The sequence below is a fragment of the Trichomycterus rosablanca genome, chromosome 10 (assembly GCF_030014385.1).
Source record: "Trichomycterus rosablanca isolate fTriRos1 chromosome 10, fTriRos1.hap1, whole genome shotgun sequence".
NCBI lineage: Eukaryota > Metazoa > Chordata > Actinopteri > Siluriformes > Trichomycteridae > Trichomycterus > Trichomycterus rosablanca.
This window is the reverse complement of record NC_085997.1, coordinates 9111018-9133776: the sequence shown is the minus strand read 5'-3', so window position 1 is coordinate 9133776 and position 22759 is coordinate 9111018. Positions and strand designations below refer to the sequence as shown.

The 22759-nt window shown below is 41.1% G+C and overlaps 1 protein-coding gene across 1 annotated transcript; it reads left to right on the top strand.

Moving 5' to 3' along the window:
• The first annotated feature begins 5245 nt into the window (after nucleotides 1-5245).
• Nucleotides 5246-22679, top strand: LOC134321641 (uncharacterized). The gene is made up of 13 exons (XM_063003440.1): nucleotides 5246-5482; nucleotides 5724-5775; nucleotides 10307-10404; nucleotides 10521-10560; nucleotides 10948-11137; nucleotides 12550-12714; nucleotides 12904-12999; nucleotides 13182-13276; nucleotides 13988-14360; nucleotides 14446-14622; nucleotides 14711-14823; nucleotides 14940-14971; nucleotides 22206-22679. The coding sequence occupies exons 1-11, from the start codon at nucleotides 5256-5258 to the stop codon at nucleotides 14815-14817; spliced, it is 1620 nt and encodes a 539-aa protein (XP_062859510.1). The 5' UTR covers nucleotides 5246-5255; the 3' UTR covers nucleotides 14818-14823; nucleotides 14940-14971; nucleotides 22206-22679.
• The last annotated feature ends 80 nt before the right edge of the window (nucleotides 22680-22759 follow it).

Genomic DNA, 22759 nt, shown 5'->3' with positions numbered 1-22759 from the left:
ATTGGCATATATTAAATCAGGGGTCACCAACCTTTTTGAAACAGAGGGCTACTTTAAGGGTACTGAGTAAGCCAAAGGGCTACTTGTAGGATACAAACTTCCTGAATAACATAAGGTTGCATGGTTTACCTTTAATGATAATATTATGATTAATAATAATAATAATAAATATTCATATATGTGAAGAGACTGTCTGATCACATGTTAATTATTTCTTGCAATAATTATTAACAATGATGTACCATGGCAGGAAACACAGAAATATTTAAACATGTAACATTATTTATTTCTGAAAGTCAGAGTGATCACATCTCTGATATTTTTGTAAATATTGTTCCTGACAGTTTTGTATGAATGAGCATATTTGTAGCATTTTGACCAAAATCACACAATTTTTATTTATTTATTTATTTATTTTTTATAAATTATGACCTCTGTAGCATTTTTTTTAGGAAATCATTAACAGTCCCATCTTCAAATAATGTCCCGTTTGTACTGATCCCGTTTGTACTGATCACTACTTTTGTTTTAGAACAAATCATGAACTCTGTCCCATGTTTATACAAATGATCAGTTACGTAAGATTTTTTAAAAGCCACGATTTAAATGGACGTTTCTGTGACACGTACTGATCCTCTCTCCACATTGTGCCGCTCTCTGTCGTCGTCCCGCGAATGAAACACACACTTTTCCTTTTCCTCCCAATCATTGTGAAAATATTAAGTTCTCTTTTGCTTTTCTTGTGTTTTTTCATTATTTTTTTATCGAGGGAAAACCCGCATCTCGCTCCCCATAGTAGCTGCGCTCGCTCGCTCGTCTCAGCGTTCTGCGCCCGATATAAAACTCCGCACCCAGACCAGATCAAAGCTCATATAAACATCAAACAGTTTTGTTCTTGAAATTTTATATTCAGTATTGTCATTTTCAAATCTACATCAATGCAAGTGTTATTGATTCAAAGAGATCAACAACGAAAATATCATTTTTAGACGGAGCTCTATAGTTACTAGAGCTGTTTAGAACATGCCCTGCGGGGGACTCACGTGGTGGGGGAGGGGCGAGTTGTGTTCAGTGAGGGAGAGGGGCGGGGCAGGTGAACATGTGCAGAGACAAACTGGGAGAAGGGAACGACGAACTGTCGGATCTAAATAGAACGCAACATCTATATCGATATACGCGATATAGTCTTATCTTATATCGCGTATGAAAATATATCGATATATCTTTAAAACTCGATATATCGCCCAGCCCTATACTCAACTGTAGAGAAAGAGGCGCTAGCTGTTAAGTGGGCCTTAGATTCTCTAAAGTATTATCTAGTTGGGGCTGAGTTCACACTTGAGAGCATTACAATGGATGGCACGTATGAAAGACACTAATGCTAGAATTACTTGATGGTATTTGTCTCTACAACCATTTAAGTTTACTGTTCTGTATAAGAAGGGTTCTCAGAATGTCACGGCAGATAATTTTTTACGTCATTCTGAAGATTGACGCGCCTAAAGTGGGGGGTGTGTGATGATGTCAAGGCGCCAGACACATCACAGAGAACAGCACACCTTTACTCACTAGGGAAACATCAGTCTGTTAGAATACCAAGTTACCTTAGATATGTGTGCTAACTAATAGTGTTGATAATACTGGTATTGTGAATGAATGTATTGTTTCAGGATCCTTTCTGTGACCCGCAAATGGTATGCTCCAGGAAAGGGAGAGGGGCATCCCGTTTATAAGTGCCCATCTAATCAAGATGGAGGACAGTTTTGATTGTGGAGGAGCTGGGTGCGTGAACCGCAGCTCGGAGGGGCATAATTGTTTGTTGTGTGCTACAAAGTTAGTCCCGAGTAAAGCAAGGTACAGGCTGCAGTAGCCTGTGCATCATTTTATGCTTTTTCTTTTCTTTTTCCAATGTTTGTAAATTATCACTGGATACTTCAATAAAATATCAACTTTTGCTATGACCTGACGACGCATCTCTGGCTAGTTCTTACGGTGGCCTCATAAAATCGACCACTCATGACCACGTTATCACAGTAAGTATCATGGTTGCACTGCAACAGTGTGGGGCCTGGGCGTTAAAGGAATGTTAAGCAGGCCTGAAATGCAGGAATGGATGTTTATTAATAAATGAAATGAAGTTGAGAAGATGAAAGATGACATATCTCAGGTTCATCCTGTCTGACATTAAATAAGTTAAAGTCAATGTAAGGAACTCTGTGTTTTCAGTATTTGCATTTTCCGTACTGTCCCAACGTTTTCTGATTTGGGGTTGTACATCCCGTGGGCCATTTGCAGCCTGTTATTCTTTTTTACACAACTAGTGAGGTATTTTAGAAATAAAATTTAACTTGCCGCTATAATCAAGTTTTATAAAACCTGCTAGAACTGTTTGACCTCTGGGTGGTGCTCTCACATAAACCAGATCTAAGACTCTCCCCGTCTTCTTTTCCCCTTGACTCAAAACATTAACGTCACACTAGGGTTGGGCGGTATGACGATATTACCGTATACCGTGGATTTTAAAAATGGTGACGGTATTCAAAAATGGTGACGGTATTTTTTAAATGTGAAGCGCCAAATTTCTGCTTCAGGTTTACCTTGAAAACTGAGACTTTAGGACATGCGCGCATCCACAGTGAGGGAGGGGTGGGAGGGGTAGGCGGTTGGAGCTCGCTGATTGGCTGTGGGGTGCTTACTGGTGATAACACAGAGAGACGAGTGAAGAGCCACACTGGCTAGCGTTAGCTGTGAGCTAACAAGCAGAAACTGAAAAACGGCTCGTCTTTAAATTTTTCAAAATCAACATTTTTTATCAGTTCAACCGGAAATGAACACAAGCGCGTGCATGCGCGGACATGTACTTATTTACTAAATATATCTTCAGTGTAAATCGAGCACAAGTGTTGAGAAAAAGGAGCAAACAGTAATAATAACGTTACGCCCAATACGCTGTTCTGACTCTTGTCTGCCATAGATTTTCCTGCCTATGTAAGAACTATTTTTTCCTAAATAAAAGTGCTATATTAAGAAAAAAGAACGTCTCACCTGTCGTGTAATGTGAATTATAAAATATATAGTCTGGCCCTTTAAGAAAGTTAAGCGCACTATAGGGCGTAGGGAGCGAGTGTGTAGGGAAGAGATCGGATTTGTACCGTTTCTGTGCTCGTGTTTTGCACTGAGCTTGTGTGACATGTAAAGTAGCGTTCTCGTTAACCACTCAAATGTTTGGACTTTGAATTATTTTTACATTATTTTACATCACCGTCATCGCAACATGAACATTTACATTCATATTTTTTGTTACGGTATAGAACTTAATTCTGGATTACAGGCATAACTAATCGTACACGTTCATACACTTTTAAGAAATATCTGTAACTATAAACTAAGCAGTTAACTTTTGAAATATATTGAAGTGTTTAACCTGCTATTATTCTGTTTTGTGTGGGCAGAGAGAGATTACAATGCCAAAATGTTATGTGTTAATGTTTGTGTTAAAGTGTAATTGATACACATGCATTTATACTTATGCGTATTTATTATAGATCAGACAAGATAAGCAATGTTTGACGTTCAGATTGTTAAATCTTTTTATAATAAAACATTGAAATATTGTAATTACACTCAAGTGTGTACACTGTAAAGTTTGTCCGCGACACCCCCCACCCCAAACAAAAGCTCAGGATCACATTTCATAGGAAACACTCACTGGTCCAAGCTCTCAATCCTTGCACTATAATAAACTGCTTTGGATAAAAGTGCCTGGTAAAAGTTTTAGATGTTTTAAATGTTATAGACATGTAGAATTTAGCATCTTATAACAGCTACATCCAGCATGATGCTGCATTGTAAACGAGTTGAGTGGTTTATCAGAGTGGCCTCCCCAGTCACTAAATCCTGATCCTAAGCCTAACGAGGCATGGACTCCACTAGACCCCTGAAGGTGTGCTGTGGTATCTGGCACCAAGATGTCAGCAGCAGATCCTTTAACTCCTGTATATTGTGAGGTGGGGCCTCAGACTTGTTTGTCCAGCACGTCCCACAGATGTTTGATTGGATTGAGATCTGGGAAATTTGGAGGCCAAGTCGACACCTCAAACTGGTTGTTGTGCTCCTCAAACCATTCCTGAAGCATTTTAGCTTTGTGGCAGGGTGCATCATCCTGCTGAAAGAGTCCACAACCATCATGGAACCGTCTCCATGAAAGGGTGAACATGGTATGCAACAATGCTTAGGTAGGTGCTACGTGTCAAAGTAACATCCACATGGATGGCGGGACCCAAGGTTTCCCAGGAGAACGTCGCCCAAAGCATTAATAAACATCCATTCCTGCATTTCAGGCCTGCAAAAATTCGCACATTCCAAAAAAAGTTGGGACGGGGGCAATTTAGAGCTAGTAATGAGGTGAAAATACTAAATAATGATGTGATTTTAAACAGATGATTGTAATCATGGTTTGGTACAAAAGCAGCATTCAGGAAAGGCTGAGAGTCTCTGATGAGCAAAGATGATCAGAGGATCTCCAGTTTGCCCACAAATGTGTGAGAAAATGATTAAAATGTTTACAAACAATGAACCTCAAAGAAAGATTGGAAGGGATTTGTATGTTCTCCCTCTACAGTGCATATAATCATTAAACCTTTCAAGGAATCAGGAGGAATTTCAGTGTAAAGGCCAAGAGTGCAAGTTTAATCTGAACGCCCGTGATCTTCCATCCCTCAGACGGCATCAAGAACCACCACTCAACAATAGCTGATATAACCACAATTATAACAAACAATGTAAGAAACTCTATTTTTATTTTATTTACATTTTCTATAGTGTCCCAACTTTTTCTGATTTGGAACTGTATTTTACAATAAATGATTTACTGTGATATTTCATTTTTTTCATTTATTATTAATTTTCATTTATTCCTTCAAGAAAAGAATGAATACATTTAAATGTACTTAATAAGCATATAGTGTAAAGTTACAGTAATTATTAATTACAATACATTTGTGTTGGGGGGGTGTAAAATCATTTTAGTAACATAATGATAAATAAACAAATGATAAAGTTCAGACACGTCCATATTTGGTAATATAGAGGTACACCGTTACCATGGTGACGTTACACCTCAGCCCTCTGCACTCTGCCTCCTTGTGCCATTGTGACATCATCATTCTGATGGCACTGAGGTTTCTAACAGTGAGTACTTATGGAACGAGAGCTCAGTTTAGTTTAACCTTCAGTGTGTGCACATCACTCTCATCATGGCTCCTGAACAGAAGAGATGTGCTACCCACCGTCCCGCTCGAATGCAGCGCTTTCTGGGTATCCCGTGTCGGCGCTGGCCGCACAATCGAGCTCATCCTCAGCCCTTTCAGGATGTTTGTGCTGGAGAAACCGAATCAAAGGGCGGCGTGGAGGCCAAGAAGCAGATCATTATGGAGGGATATTTGTTCAAGAGGGGCAGTAACGTCTTCAAAACATGGAACAGGTCTGTAGAGAGTGAGAGCAGATGATGAGAGAAGTACAAATTAATCACCTCTAATCATCATAGTGATCATGTCCTACATATTTCCTACAACTGTACTGACTCGGACTGATCAATGTCGTGTTAAATCAGAAAACACGAGGATTTAAATCTGATCTATTATTAAATTATTGTATTATTTACAAGTTCAAATGTATTAAATCCATCACGCCGTTGTTTTATTTCTATTATTTCTTTTCTTCAGGCGCTGGTTCCTGATCCAAAACAACCAGCTCATGTACCAGAAGAAGTCTGAGGTCTGTAACGTGTCCTTTACATCAAATAAAATGCTTTATCTGCAGTAAACTCGAGCTTTTTCAGCTGCTTTTCAGTAGTAATGGTCCAGTTCAAATGATCCAGCAGGAGTGAATATGATGATGGAAGCACTGGCAGCTGAAATATTAGAGATTGTATTTAACCTAAGCTGTGTGTTCTAACCCATGAAAATATATACAGTGTATCACAAAAGTGAGTACACCCCTCACATTTCTGCAGATATTTAAGTATATCTTTTCATGGGACAACACTGACAAAATGACACTTTGACACAATGAAAAGTAGTCTGTGTGCAGCTTATATAATAGTGTAAAGTTATTCTTCCCTCAAAATAAGTCAATATACAGCCATTAATGTCTAAACCACCGGCAACAAAAGTGAGTACACCCCTAAGAGACTACACCCCTAAATGTCCAAATTGAGCACTGCTTGTCATTTTCCCTCCAAAATGTCATGTGATTTGTTAGTGTTACTAGGTCTCAGGTGTGCATAGGGAGCAGGTGTGTTCAATTTAGTAGTACAGCTCTCACACTCTCTCATACTGGTCACTGAAAGTTCCAACATGGCACCTCATGGCAAAGAACTCTCTGAGGATCTTAAAAGACGAATTGTTGCGCTACATGAAGATGGCCAAGGCTACAAGAAGATTGCCAACACCCTGAAACTGAGCTGCAGGATAGTGGCCAAGATCATCCAGCGTTTTAAAAGAGCAGGGTCCTCAGAACAGACCTCGCGTTGGTTGTTTAAAGAAGCTGAGTGCACGTGCTCAGCGTCACATCCAACTGCTGTCTTTGAAAGATAGGCGCAGGAGTGCTGTCAGCATTGCTGCAGAGATTGAAAAGGTGGGGGGGTCAGCCTGTCAGTGCTCAGACCATACGCCGCACACTACATCAAATTGGTCTGCATGGCTGTCACCCCAGAAGGAAGCCTCTTCTGAAGTCTCTACACAAGAAAGCCCGCAAACAGTTTGCTGAAGACATGTCAACAAAGGACATGGATTACTGGAACCTCTGATGAGACCAAGATTAATTTGTTTGGTTCAGATGGTCTCAAGCATATGTGGCGGCAATCAGGTGAGGAGTACAAAGATAAGTGTGTCATGCCTACAGTCAAGCATGGTGGTGGGAATGCCATGGTCTGGGGCTGCATGAGTGCAGCAGGTGTTGGGGAGTTACATTTTATTGAGGGACACATGAACTCCAATATGTACTGTGAAATACTGAAGCAGAGCATGATCCCCTCCCTCCGGAAACTGGGTCGCAGGGCAGTGTTCCAGCATGATAATGACCCCAAACACACCTCTAAGACGACCACTGCTTTATTGAAGAGGCTGAGGGTAAAGGTGATGGACTGGCCAAGCATGTCTCCAGACCTAAACCCAATAGAACATCTTTGGGGCATCCTCAAGCGGAAGGTGGAGGAGCGCAAAGTCTCGAATATCCGCCAGCTCCGTGATGTCGTCATGGAGGAGTGGAAAAGCATTCCAGTGGCAACCTGTGAAGCTCTGGTAAACTCCATGCCCAGGAGAGTCAAGGCAGTTCTGGGAAATAATGGTGGCCACACAAAATATTGACACTTCAGGAACTTTCACTTAGGGGTGTACTCACTTTTGTTGCCGGTGGTTTAGACATTAATGGCATTATATTGAGTTATTTTGAGGGATGAATAAATTTACACTGTTATATAAGCTGCACACAGACTACTTTTCATTGTGTCAAAGTGTCATTTTGTCAGTGTTGTCCCATGAAAAGATATACTTAAATATCTGCAGACATGTGAGGGGTGTACTCACTTTTGTGATACACTGTATATACAGCAGCACCTTGTAACTTGACGTCAGTTGGTTCTGGGAGCGGTGTTGAGTTTTAAAGATTATTTTTCTTCATAAGGATGTTTGGGAAACCTGTTAATGCATCCATGGTCCCGTAGAGCTGCAGATATTTTTGTCTCATGTAAAATAATGAGGTTGTTTTTGACACTTAAACACTGAAAATAACACAAATCTAATATTAAACACTGAAATACAATTACAAACAGTTAACCATCAATAAAAATACAATAAAAGCTGTACTTTAGCTTTAATTCTTTATTGTTCTCTGACGCTTCTTTATGCTGGAGATGCTTGATGTTGGAATACCGTATTCCCTTCAGCACTGGCGCATTCACTTGAGAAGGGACAAAACCGCTTTTGTGCCGCTGTGCCGTTATTTCCTATGAAGTGTGACGGCGGTGCACAAAACTTAACGTGATTATTGTAGTAAAACAGCGAGTGAGGAATTTGATTAGTGGAGGAACTTTTGAGCAGTAATAATGAAGAGAAGTTTAGTGCTCCTGTCTCCTTCTTTTACTACATTAAACCACGTTAAGCTTTATTTTGAACCAAAAGTGTTTTAGACTCTGGGAGAAGCTGATTCTGATTCTCACCATTTCTCAGAAGCTCGGGCTGTAACACAAGTTTACAAGTGAAACAGGAAGGACAATCCAGATAAACATATACAGTGTATCACAAAAGTGAGTACACCTCTCACATTTCTGCAGATATTTAAGTATATCTTTTCATGGGACAACACTGACAAAATGACACTCTGACACAATGAAAAGTAGTCTGTGTGCAGCTTATATAACAGTGTAAATTTATTCTTCCCTCAAAATAACTCAATATACAGCCATTAATGTCTAAACCACCGGCAACAAAAGTGAGTACACCCCTTAGTGAAAGTTCCTGAAGTGTCAATATTTTGTGTGGCCACCATTATTTCCCAGAACTGCCTTAACTCTCCTGGGCATGGAGTTTACCAGAGCTTCACAGGTTGCCACTGGAATGCTTTTCCACTCCTCCATGACGACATCACGGAGCTGGCGGATATTCGAGACTTTGCGCTCCTCCACCTTCCGCTTGAGGATGCCCCAAAGATGTTCTATTGGGTTTAGGTCTGGAGACATGCTTGGCCATTCCATCACCTTTACCTTCAGCCTCTTCAATTAAGCAGTGGTCGTCTTAGAGGTGTGTTTGGGGTCATTATCATGCTGGAACACTGCCCTGCGACCCAGTTTCCGGAGGGAGGGGATCATGCTCTGCTTCAGTATTTCACAGTACATATTGGAGTTCATGTGTCCCTCAATGAAATGTAACTCCCCAACACCTGCTGCACTCATGCAGCCCAAGACCATGGCATTCCCACCACCATGCTTGACTGTAGGCATGACACACTTATCTTTGTACTCCTCACCTGATTGCCGCCACACATGCTTGAGACCATCTGAACCAAACAAATTAATCTTGGTCTCATCAGACCATAGGACATGGTTCCAGTAATCCATGTCCTTTGTTGACATGTCTTCAGCAAACTGTTTGCAGGCTTTCTTGTGTAGAGACTTCAGAAGAGGCTTCCTTCTGGGGTGACAGCCATGCAGACCAATTTGATGTAGTGTGCGGCGTATGGTCCGAGCACTGACAGGCTGAGCCCCCACCTTTTCAATCTCTGCAGCAATGCTGACAGCACTCCTGCGCCTATCTTTCAAAGACAGCAGTTGGATGTGACGCTGAGCACGTGCACTCAGCTTCTTTGGACGACCGACGCGAGGTCTGTTCTGAGTGGACCCTGCTCTTTTAAAACGCTGGATGATCTTGGCCACTGTGCTGCAGCTCAGTTTCAGGGTGTTGGCAATCTTCTTGTAGCCTTGGCCATCTTCATGTAGCGCAACAATTCATCTTTTAAGATCCTCAGAGAGTTCTTTGCCATGAGGTGCCATGTTGGAACTTTCAGTGACCAGTATGAGAGAGTGTGAGAGCTGTACTACTAAATTGAACACACCTGCTCCCTATGCACACCTGAGACCTAGTAACACTAACAAATCACATGACATTTTGGAGGGAAAATGACAAGCAGTGCTCAATTTTGACATTTAGTGGTGTAGTCTCTTAGGGGTGTACTCACTTTTGTTGCCGGTGGTTTAGACATTAATGGCTGTATATTGAGTTATTTTGAGGGAAGAATAAATTTACACTGTTATATAAGCTGCACACAGACTACTTTTCATTGTGTCAAAGTGTCATTTTGTCAGTGTTGTCCCATGAAAAGATATACTTAAATATCTGCAGAAATGTGAGCGGTGTACTCACTTTTGTGATACACTGTACATGTGGAGCTGTAACACTGGATCTGACGCTTCTTCCACACTAATGCAGATTCAGCTCAGATTCACACGCTGATGAGGTTTTACTGCTGAACAAAGCGGCTGTTTATTGTTCATTTAAAATTAAATAAATAATTCTTTTAAAAAACAAACTATACATGTTGAGTTTAAGGGAAATGTTGAGTTACAAGGTACCGCTGTATATATAAAAAAGGGGGCGGCACGGTAACTATCGTTTTTGTCATTAATGGAAGTGTGTAAAACATGACGTTAAAAGGACTCGTTTGCTAAAGTTTGAGTCGTTTTGCTTGTGCTTTGATTTAAACTGGTATTTTGGAGGTAAAGATGTTTGATAAACTATTTGCCCCCCAGCAGAACCCCACTGTGGTGATGGAGGATCTACGTCTGTGCACGGCTGAACACTATAAGAGCATCGGACGCCGTTTCTGCTTTAAGGTGGTTTCACCTACAAAGTGAGTCAAGTTCACCATCAGCCATGAACATTCATTATAATTCTATATTTATGAGGTATTTATGATAGAGCACGTGTTGTGTACATGTTTACATGTGTGTGTGTGTGTGTGTGTAGGAAATGTGTATTACAGGCTGATTCAGAGGAGAGAAGAGAGGCCTGGATCAGAACTATTTAGAACATCGTCGTTAAAACTGATGATAACAGAAGAGACGACTCCGAGGCCGAGGTGACTCTATTTTAATTCTGTTTTACTCTCATAAACCTCTTTAGAGCATCACTAACACTTTACAGATCGCACACAGTCAAAACGTCCAATCATGACTGTTTTGCTAAGATTCTTTTACATTTAAATGCAGAGAAAAGGAAAATAAATGTCAGAAAATGTCTCACAATCCAGCGCTCACCTTCTAAACACTGTCATTTCATCTCGTTTGTTCATTTTGTGACATCGATGGATTTTCCAGCTTTAAAAACATTAATAATAATAATAATAATAATAATAATATCTCAGTGCACCTCGTCTGTATTGTGTGTTCGACAGGAGCCGGACAGGAAGCTGTCGTCATCATCATCGTCCGGTGAAACTCTGAAGTCGATTTCCATCACATCCCAGTTAAACAAGGTGGTGGATTTAAAAGCAAAGCAGGAAGGATTCAGTAGCTCTGAATCTCGAGGATCTAAACACGCCGAGAGAGACTCGCTACGTCTAAAATCAGTCTTTGGATCCTCAGGTGGGTTCAGGACCCCGGTCAGGCTCTAATGAGAACACTTTTATTGTTTAATCATCTGTTCCACCTTTCTTCCTCTTTCTGATTAATTCCTGCTCCACCCTAAACCTCGTACCCCTGACCATCCACTTCTGACCCTGCCTCTGTACAGCTGAGATGAGTCCTGGCGAGATTGTACTCGAATCTGCTGCAAAGTATGATTCCTTCTCCAATGCGTCTCTACTGCACAGTGGTGAGTACGATACAGTGTGACCACTAGAAGCGTTTTTATTCAGAATGAAATATTAAATGTAATAGATAATAATAGATAGTAATAGTTTTGAGTGAAGGATCCATTTCAGGTTTGATTTAGAACTCGTTTTTAATAAAGATTTACTCTGTGATTGTGTGTAAGATGTAAAGTGATAATACTAACACAAAATACCTTTTAAGTATTTAAGACTCTTTAAAGCTCTATACCGGGGTGTCAAACTCATTTTCACCGAGGGCCACATCAGCATCATGGTGGCCCTCAAAGTGCCGATTGTAACGTATCCTGCTGTGACTGCATTTACTTTTACATTATTAGCATTTATTAGATGCTTTTATCCAAAGCGACTTACAGTACTGGGACAGTATACAGTCTGAGCAATTGAGAGTTAAGGGTCTTGCTCAAGGGCCCAACAGCAGCATCCTGGCATTGGTGGGACTCAAACCAGCAACCTTCTGATTACTAGTCCAGTACCTTAACCACTAGGCTACAACAATGGGCAATGGGCAATTGCTCTCTGCCTTTTAATTCTTGGACAGTTTGTTGTTTTTCTTGGAGGATAAATTCTGTGTTTGGTGTATATCTTTATTTATATTGGCCTCCTTTACCACAGACACGCCTCATAACACAAAAGAGGTCGGCACGGTGGCTCGTTGGGTAGCACTGTCGCCTCACAGCAAGAAGGTCCTGGGTTTGATCCCCAGGTGGGGCGGTCCGGGGTCCTTTCTGTGTGGAGTTTGCATGTTCTCCGCGTGTCCACGTGGGTTTCCCCCGGGTGCTCCGGTTTCCTCCCACAGTCCAAAGACATGCAAGTACATTTCCTCCTTCTGCTTTAGTTTTGGGCTTATGTGTAAATATTTCTCAGCATCACTTGTTGGAAAACCGCCTCAGTTAAACGCTGGTGTAGAAACACCGCCATCTAGTGGCGGGATGCGGTCACGTTGCGGGTCACAAAATCCACATGCATTGTGGGAGATGCAGTTTATGTAGGATTTTACAGAGTATTTTAAGACAATCAGACGTCTTTTAAGCTCACACGGGCCACATAAAATGACGTGGCGGTCAGATTTAAGTTTGACACACGTGTTCCATACAGTTGTTCTACATCTGACGTGTTGGAGATCAGTTACTAACAGTGATTTAATGATGTTTGTGTAAACTGTAGCTGGTGATAAGAGCAAGACTTCAGTCCAGAGGAGCAGCTCTCCTTCTAAAGTTCTGACCAGATTCACAGCTTTTATAGAACGAATCTTCTCTACTGTTGGTGAGGTTGTACTCGAACCTGCTGCCGAGTACGATTCCTTCTCCGATGCGTCTCTACTGCACAGTGGTGAGTACGATACAGCACGACGACTAGAAGCGTTTTTATTCGGAATGAAATATTAAATGTAATAGATTGAAGTTTTGAGTGAAGGATCCAGTTCAGGTTTGATTTAGAACTCATTTCTAATAAAGATTTACTCTGTGATTGTGTGTAAGATGTAAAGTGATAACACTAACACAAAATACCTCTTTTAAGTCGAGATTGCCGGAGCTAGGGTCCGACGGACGCCACATATCAGAGAAAGCCTGGAGCAGGAACTGAGCACGTTCTCCAGCTACTTCATCCACACAGGTCAGCCAGATGTCTTTTAAGCTCACGCGGGCCACATAAAATGACGTGGCGTTCTAAAGTTTACGTAGGATCTTCTAAAGTTCTGTCCAGCCTCACAGCTTTTATAGAACGAATCTTCTTTACTGCTTCATTAATAACTGAGAAAAGTAAACTTTATACAGAGGACTTTAACTGTTTTACAGAGGACTTTGATAGACGGTACCGAGTGGGAAAGCTCCTGGGGAAAGGCGGCTGTGGTTCGGTTTTCGCAGGACTCCGGAAGATTGATGGACAAGAGGTGAAATATTTATTCGGCTCTGCTCAGTGCCACACAGGAAGCGTTCATCATTACAAGCTGCATCGCTGAACGTACACAACGACTTTACATCTCATCAAACCTGTAGTTAAAAAGCGAGCGCTTCTGTTCAGCCTCTCGGTTACGGTTGGTCGAGCTGTAAAGTCTGTTCCCATAATATTCCTTTATGATTTTATTCATGAAGTTCTGCATGTAAAGATAAAAAAACAAATGTTGACCAAAACTAGGTGTCCATAAACTTTTCTAACATTAACTAACACACCTCACTGAGTCAGGCTCCAGATACAGATTACATTTACAGCACTTAGCGGACGCTTTTATCCAAAGTGACTTACAGTACAGTGACAGAATACAGTCTGAGCTATTGAGGGTTAGGGGCCTTACTCAAGGGCCCAGCAGTGGCTACGTGGCAGTGATGGGGCTTGAACCAGCGACCTTTTGATTATTAGTCCAAAACCTTAACCACTAGACTACAACAGCCCACAATACATCTAATCAATCTGTCTGTCTGTCTGTCTGTCTGTCTGTCTGTCTGTCTGTCTGTCTGTCTGTCTGTCTGCCTATCTATCTATCTATCTATCTATCTATCTATCTATCTATCTATCTATCTATCTATCTATCTATCTATCATGCCACTAGGCCTGTTGACTATTGGTTCCAATCCCACTCTAACCATGTCTGCTTATATTTTAGCCTGGAGAGAAGAACAGCCTCCCAAAAGAGGTGGCGTTAATGCTGATGGCGTCCGAGCCACCTCGCTGTGAACACGTCCTAGAGCTTCTGGAATGGTTCGACACTCCAGAGTGTTACTTCCTAATCCTGGAGCGACCCGTCCTCTGCATGAACCTCTTCGAGTACCGCAGAGACGACGCCCTTCCTGAACGTCTGGCTCAGATCATCATGCGGCAGGTGGTTCTCGCTGCACGTCACTGCCAGGATCGCGGGGTTCTTCACCGAGACATCAAGGAGGGGAACCTGCTGGTGTGTTTGGACAGATTAGAAGTGAAGCTCATTGATTTTGGGTGTGGGGACTTGCTCAAGTCGAGCCCCTACAGGGGATTTTCAGGTAATTGTACCTCAGAGGTCAGTAGTTATGAGACACAGATGAAAGCTGTGTGTGACCCTCACTGATCTCTCTCACTTTTACTCAGGCACCTTGTTATACGCCCCACCTGAATGGTTCAAGCGAGGTAAGTATCATGGCTGCCCTGCAACAGTCTGGAGTCTGGGGATCTTACTGTTCGTTTTAGTGTGTGGAGAGATGCCGTTCTGGAACGAGAGGGAGATCACTGCTGGACACCTGAAGTTCAAACTTGGTGTGTCTAAGGGTAAGAAGATGCAGGACGTTCACATTTAGACTTGTGTACACACAGTTTCCATCAGGATTTTGATCTGAACCGATTACTGTACCCAAAGCCTGCCGTCATCTGATCAGGAGCTGCCTGAGCAAGAATCCAAAGAAGCGGCCCAGCCTCGAGAAGATCCTGGAGCACCACTGGTTTCCAGAGAGCCTCAAGAACTAAGTCCAGGTCAGTCCAAACAGATAGGAACAGACCTCAATGGATTTAGCTGAGAGACTGTGTTAGCATGTAGCTCAGATCACGTGTATTGTGAGTAATCGTTAATCTGTGTTTTTATTCTACAGGCACCTGTAGAATTTTAGCAGCTGGATCATAGGTGAGCATATCAGTGACTGATGTTTGCTTCCATGTAATGTTGGAGAAACTCTGGACTGATGGAGATCAGCAATATTTTGTGGATCGGCTTGACGAGTCAGTCGACTGAATAATCCAGACGTTTTTCACGCTGCGTTTCATCCGTTTCACCTGTTAGATCATTATTATCCTGATTATTATCCTGAATAATAGGAATCATTATGTTTTAAGTCGCTATTTTTCTCTAGGACCTAAAAACTGAGGTCAGAATGAATCTAAATTATTCTACTTTCAATCAAGACGTTTTATAAGCTGATGTGACTGCAGCGCTCCATCACCTGAACCTTAATACAGACGTGAGTGACGAATCACGCTTCTCCGTCTGGCGATCCGATGGACGAGTCTGGGTTTGGTGGTTGCCAGGAGAACGGTACTTGTCTGACTGCATTGTGCCGAGTGTAAAGTGTGGTGGAGGGTGGATTATGGTGTGCGGTTGTTTCTCAGGAGTTGGGCTCGGCCCCTTAGTTCCAGTGAAATTAGTTCCTTAGTTCCTCTTAATGCTTCAGCACACCAAGAGATTTTGGACAATTTTATGCTCCCAACTTTGTGGGAACAGTTTGGGGATGGCCCCTTCCTGTTCTAACATGACTGTGCACCAGTGCACAAAGCACAAGCTCCATAAAGACATGGATGAGCCAGTTTGGTGTGGAAGAACTTGACTGGCCTGCACAGAGTCCTGACCTCAACCCGATAGAACACCTTTGGGATGAATTAGAGCGGAGACCGTAAGCCAGACCTTCTCGTCCAACATCAGTGTCTGACTTCACAAATGCTGTTCTGGAAGAACGGTCAAAAATTCCCATAAACACACTCCTAAACCTTGTGGAAAGCCTTCCCAGAAGAGTTGAAGCTTTTATAGCTGCAAAGGGGGGCCGACATCATATTAAACCCTATGGATTAAGAATGGGACGTCAGTTCATATGCATGTGAAGGCAGACGCGCGAATACTTTTGGCAATATAGTGTATATTTGGTCGGTTGTGGTGGAGCTGTCCACGTTCTTTGTTTACATGGATGAAACAGAAACAAATCCACCAGTCTTTTCCCTTTTGATCTTGGATGAAACAATCAGAGTTTATCCGATGCTTTTAATCCACTGTAATCGTCACAGTTGCTGAGGAAGCGTACTGCCTTCAATGTCCATGCGTGAAAACTCAAGAGACGAAGTTCACGGCTGATACAGCATAAACAATGTCACTAATCGACTGCAAGATGTTAATATAAGACTCACTGTCCGTTTGTCTTTACACATCAACAGAGATCCTAAACAGGTGTTTTACCCGCTTACATGACACTTGTTTCACGTCGCTATTTTCTCCACTTTTTTCTTCTTTTTCCACCCACTTTCTCCCGCTCTTTTCCTGACCTGTGACCCTTCATGCTGATTGGCTTAAACATAAATCAAACGTGGGCTATACATACACTTTGCTTTAAACAGCATAAAACAACCAGAACATTATATACAAAACAAATAAGAACAACTTATTTACTAGTTATGAATTAACATAAAACATTACACAAACACACAATAACTTATAATTCTCCAATTTTGAAATGTCTCTGAGGTTTTATCTGAAATGACTTTTTTGTTAAAGTAGCGGTAAGTGACTTTTTGATGGTTTTTTATCTGGTGAACTGCTTTGTAAAAGATCAACAGCTAAAACTCACGACATCCCCTTTAAAATGCAAGAGGTAACAGGATCGATGCCCGCATTCTCCAGTGCAGAAGCATTATCACATAATCATTCACAGACAACACGTAATACGAAAGTCGATGCGTCATTGCTCAGTGAAACGCAGCATCAAAAATACGTTCAGTCTGTTCAGTGTTACAATGACATTTACGCTCTATATTCACTCAAATCGTTTTGTTTAAATTAGGGCTGTCGAAGTTAACGCGATAATAACGCATTAACGCGACCTCAATTTAACGCGATTAAAAAAATTAGTGCCATTAACGCAAATTCTAGTTCATGTTGACACTTGACTGGTAGAACAAACGTTTTAATGTCGGACTTGCCACCGTTTTTCATTTGCGGTTTGTTAACATAATGTAACCGATCGTGGTAGTGATGCACTTGCATAATAAAGAAATAAATACACGCTATATTCACAAGTTGTCGGGAGCAGAACACTTTATTACACTTAATTAACTTCTTCTTCTGTACCGAATACCGGAAAGCTGAGTCGAGCACGTTAGTTCATGAACTATGGAAGCCCCAAAGGGTCAAAACACACTCACTTCGTGTAGAAACGTCCATCAAACCATCGTCACGATACAACCACAGACAAGTCTGATACAATAACTACGCCTTATCCCACCTAAAGCACCGCTGATCTACAATGTTTGCTGATGGAGAAATTCTAACCTACAATCTGACATTTACTGCCTAGTATGTGAGTGAATAAAACTCCCTTACAGTTTTCTCTTGTCCCAGCAGTTTTTAACATCAGTACATTTAGCATAAAATGTGTTCACCATTTTAATTGTAACATTTCACATAAAAATCCTTGTTTTCTATAACAGTTACACAGATTTTTTTTTAATGCGATTAATCGCGATTAACTATATGAAATTCTGAGATTAATCGCGATTAAAATTTTTTATCGTTTGACAGCCCTAGTTTAAATACATTTTTCATTTGTTTTTAATTGGCAAACACACAATAACTTATTATTATTCAATTTTGAAATGTCTCGGAGTTTTATCTGAAATGACTTTTTTGTTAAAGTAGCAGTACGTGACATTCTGATGGGGACAGTGGTAGCCTAGTGGGTAGAGCAAGGCCCTTAACCCTCTCTGCTCCAGGGACATACGATGGCTGACCCTGCGCTCTGACCCCTGCTTCCAAACAAGCTGGGATATGCGGAGAAAGAATTTCATTGTACTGTACAACTGTATATGTGTATATGTATATATGACAAATAAAGTATATCTTAAACTGCTTCGTAAAAGATGAACAGCTGGAACTCACGACATTCCTCTTAAAATGCAGCATCAACCCCTAAGCTATGCAGCATCAACGCTCTGTTAGTACATTAAAATTTACAAAGAGTAAAGGATGTTTTTTGTAATAAAAAAACTAAGACTAACTAGGACTAAGATTTGTACTAACTGTTGTATCTTTTCACATTATTATGTATGGTAGAGGGTTAAAGATGTAAATTTGTATAAAGTATGAGCTGTCAGAAGTGGGATTTGAATACACACCTCGAGGGAAGACTGTGACCTGAACACAGCGTCTTAGACCGCTCAGCCATCCTGACTAGCTAAGGTATGAACAATACCACCTCGCCCCACATGGACTAATATTTGCATAAACTGCTTAATCTTTTCACATTATTATGTATTGTAAATGTACTGACTGTAACCCATTTGCTGCACTGTACACTTTGTCACTAGGCTGTAAACCATATATCAATCGAAAGGGAGCCCCATATGAAATCTCCAACTGACCAAAAAAATTTTTGGGGTGGACCATTCTTAGCACTGTAACGGCACTAGCATGTTTTCTCTAGTCTGAGTGTATTAGGTACAGCCTTCTTGTTGGGTTTTTAACTGACTGGATTATTTATTAAGATTAATAATTATTCATTAAGAACTCAAACCCTGTTTGTGCTCGTTGTAGGCTATTCAATTGTCCACTAGATGACATAATATGAATACAGTTAGAAAGTAAAACGATGTCTGTTTCGAGCAAAGTTTCATCGCATGCTGACCTGTGTGGAATACAACTGATGTACAGTGTATCACAAAAGTGAGTACACCCCTCACATTTCTGCAGATATTTAAGTATATCTTTTCATGGGACAACACTGACAAAATGACACTTTGACACAATGAAAAGTAGTCTGTGTGCAGCTTATATAACAGTGTAAATTTATTCTTCCCTCAAAATAACTCAATATACAGCCATTAATGTCTAAACCACCGGCAACAAAAGTGAGTACACCCCTAAGAGACTACACCCCTAAATGTCCAAATTGAGCACTGCTTGTCATTTTCCCTCCAAAATGTCATGTGATTTGTTAGTGTTACTAGGTCTCAGGTGTGCATAGGGAGCAGGTGTGTTCAATTTAGTAGTACAGCTCTCACACTCTCTCATACTGGTCATGAAAGTTCCAACATGGCACCTCATGGCAAAGAACTCTCTGAGGATCCTAAAAGACGAATTGTTGCGCTACATGAAGATGGCCAAGGCTACAAGAAGATTGCCAACACCCTGAAACTGGGCTGCAGCACAGTGGCCAAGATTATCCAGCGTTTTAAAAGAGCAGGGTCCACTCAGAACAGACCTCGAGTTGGTCGTCCAAAGAAGCTGAGTGCACGTGCTCAGCGTCACATCCAACTGCTGTCTTTGAAAGATAGGCGCAGGAGTGCTGTCAGCATTGCTGCAGAGATTGAAAAGGTGGGGGGTCAGCCTGTCAGTGCTCAGACCATACGCCGCACACTACATCAAATTGGTCTGCATGGCTGTCACCCCAGAAGGAAGCCTCTTCTGAAGTCTCTACACAAGAAAGCCCGCAAACAGTTTGCTGAAGACATGTCAACAAAGGACATGGATTACTGGAACCATGTCCTATGGTCTGATGAGACCAAGATTAATTTGTTTGGTTCAGATGGTCTCAAGCATGTGTGGCGGCAATCAGGTGAGGAGTACAAAGATAAGTGTGTCATGCCTACAGTCAAGCATGGTGGTGGGAATGCCATGGTCTGGGGCTGCATGAGTGCAGCAGGTGTTGGGGAGTTACATTTCATTGAAAGACACATGAACTCCAATATGTACTGTGAAATACTGAAGCAGAGCATGATCCCCTCCCTCCGGAAACTGGGTCGCAGGGCAGTGTTCCAGCATGATAATGACCCCAAACACACCTCTAAGACGACCACTGCTTTATTGAAGAGGCTGAGGGTAAAGGTGATGGACTGGCCAAGCATGTCTCCAGACCTAAACCCAATAGAACATCTTTGGGGCATCCTCAAGCGGAAGGTGGAGGAGCGCAAAGTCTCGAATATCCGCCAGCTCCGTGATGTCGTCATGGAGGAGTGGAAAAGCATTCCAGTGGCAACCTGTGAAGCTCTGGTAAACTCCATGCCCAGGAGAGTTAAGGCAGTTCTGGGAAATAATGGTGGCCACACAAAATATTGACACTTCAGGAACTTTCACTAAGGGGTGTACTCACTTTTGTTGCCGGTGGTTTAGACATTAATGGCTGTATATTGAGTTTTTTTGAGGGAAGAATAAATTTACACTGTTATATAAGCTGCACACAGACTACTTTTCATTGTGTCAAAGTGTCATTTTGTCAGTGTTGTCCCATGAAAAGATATACTTAAATATCTGCAGAAATGTGAGGGGTGTACTCACTTTTGTGATACACTGTATGTAGCACTAAGAAGTGTTTCTTAAGGGTTTTTTTAGGTGTTCTTGGTAGAACTGTTTCTACTTGAAGAACCATTTAGTATAATTTAAGGTTCTTTGCTAACTCAATTTGATTTTTATGGATTTTTTTATTTTGCCACATATAAATGCACATAACATTTTAATGACTGAAAAACCATCTTGCAATTGATACAGGAAAAAAGTGTGTGTGTAAGCAGCAACATACTTCACCTAAAATTTTATCTAATCACCTTCAAGAGAGCCGAAACAGGTATAAAACATTTTATATTAATTCAAGTTTTACAGGACAAGGTATGTTAAAGTTTGTAATTTATGTCATGTCCTTGTGAGGAATAGCTCATTTGGTAGAGCATCAGACTTTTAATCTGAGGGTCCAGGGTTCAAGTCCCTGTTCGGGCGAGTTCCTTCTTACTGCATTAGGTAAGCGGTAATGTCCCGTACGACATGGTTTATTTAGAAAGTTGAAGAATTTGTACTTTGTGAGATATTTCTAAGTGAAATAGCATGTACTTGATCAGCTTGAAATAATAGCACACTGTATGTGTAACATGTTCTCCACCCCAAGTAGTTGTACGTCCAGCTGTTTCAAACAGACTGTAGTAAATAGAGGACTGTTTAAATCTATTTATGTGTAGCCTAATAATGCGTTTTAGATATTAATACCCACATATTTTATGTTGCCTTAAAGACTCACTTGAATCCTGACCTAATTTTTGATGCTGCGTTTCATTAAGCGATGCCGCAACGGGTTTCATATTATGTGTTGCCCTTAAATAATCATAATGTTACTGGAGAATGTGTGCATCGATCCCGCTACCTCCCGCATGCTAAGCGAGCGCTCTACCATTTGAGCTAATTCCCCTCACAAGGAACCCACCAAATTGTAATGTACTAACAGAGCGTTGATGCTGCATTATAAAGTGAGGGTGCAACGTGTTTACAGTTTTTAACAACTGTTTACACACATTTTCAAAACTCTGTGTCTACTTTTCAAAACTCTACACACAAAACCCACAATTGCTCACACAAAATGCAAAATGCCTCAGATCTCCAGCAAAATGACACACGACATTCAAAATGTCATAAACACATCTCAAAAGCAAGCATTGACCTCACATTGCAAACACTTTTGTCATAATATGACATTTTGGATACATCATGTACACACTGTTGTTTAAAACCTAAAGCTCTTCTGTCTTTCATGGGATTCTATGTTTATTTCCATACAAACATGCAGAGACAAGGTGAAATATACTCACAACACACATAAGCAGTATAGAAACCAAAAATATTTATTTTTTCCAAATCATTTGCTGCTCTGAATACAATATTTGCACAGCACATAAGAAGAAAAAACATCCAACCACATGTAGTTGGAGAGAAACCAAACACGTCTACCCACAACTTTGGAATAATCTTCCTGCCTCTGTTCGGGATTCGGACACAGTCTCAATGTTTAAGTCTAGACTGAAAACATATTTATTTTCTCAGGCTTTTGATTAGTATAGACAAAGGCGCAGAGCTTGGGGGTTCTTGGTCATAGAAACTTGTGGTGATCAGGGATGTTGGGTTGCTGTCGTTCTGCCTCTCTTGTCCGATCACTCCCGTTTGGGTAGGAGAGGTGGGCGCTGATGTCCTGTGAAAGCCTTCATGACCTTGTTACCTGCTCGCTCTCCCTTTTAGTTATGCTGTAATATTTAGGGCTGCCGGAGTCTAAAACTCTCTGTAAAACTGTTTTACTTAACTAGCATTGTACATTATTAACTACATTCTTTGTTGTTTTACTCCAAAGGCATTCTGATGGAAACCTGTTTACCCGCCGAGGTTAAGGATTAAAGTCGAGACTGCCGTGACAACGATGCTGCTCCTGCTGGATGTGACGGGTCTGGAGTAATTGCACCAAGAATGACAAGAACTCACTACAGACTTTATTGAAGACTAGAGCGAATAACAACTCTATTATTATTTATTTATTTATCTATTTATTACCAGTTATAACTTTTAGATCATTTAATTCTGTGTTTGTATGCTTTGTGTAAATCGTGTATTTATTTAAAGTATCCTCCAGACCACCCAAGAAGGATGGGCCCTGCTGAGTCTGGTTCCTCTCAAGGTTTCTTCCTGTAATTTTCAGGGAGTTTTTCCTTGCCACAGTCGCCCTCGGCTTGCTCAACAGGGGTTTTCGTATCTGTTGGTCCTGGATTTTGTAAAGTTGCTTTGAGACAATGTCTATTGTAAAAAGCGCTATATAAATAAAGTTGACTTGACGACTTGAAATCTATGAAAAAGCTGATTTCAAACAAATGATTTTATTTTTTACCAAAAAATGTGTGTGTGTGTTGGTTG

Coding starts and splice junctions, on each gene's coding strand:
- LOC134321641 (XM_063003440.1), top strand. CDS start 5,256: ATGGCTCCTGAACAGAAGAGATGTGCTACCCACCGTCCCGCTCGAATG. Junction 5,776..10,306: donor TGTACCAGAAGAAGTCTGAG/GTCTGTAACGTG, acceptor GCCCCCCAGCAG/AACCCCACTGTGGTGATGGA. Junction 13,000..13,181: donor CAGCTACTTCATCCACACAG/GTCAGCCAGATG, acceptor ACTGTTTTACAG/AGGACTTTGATAGACGGTAC.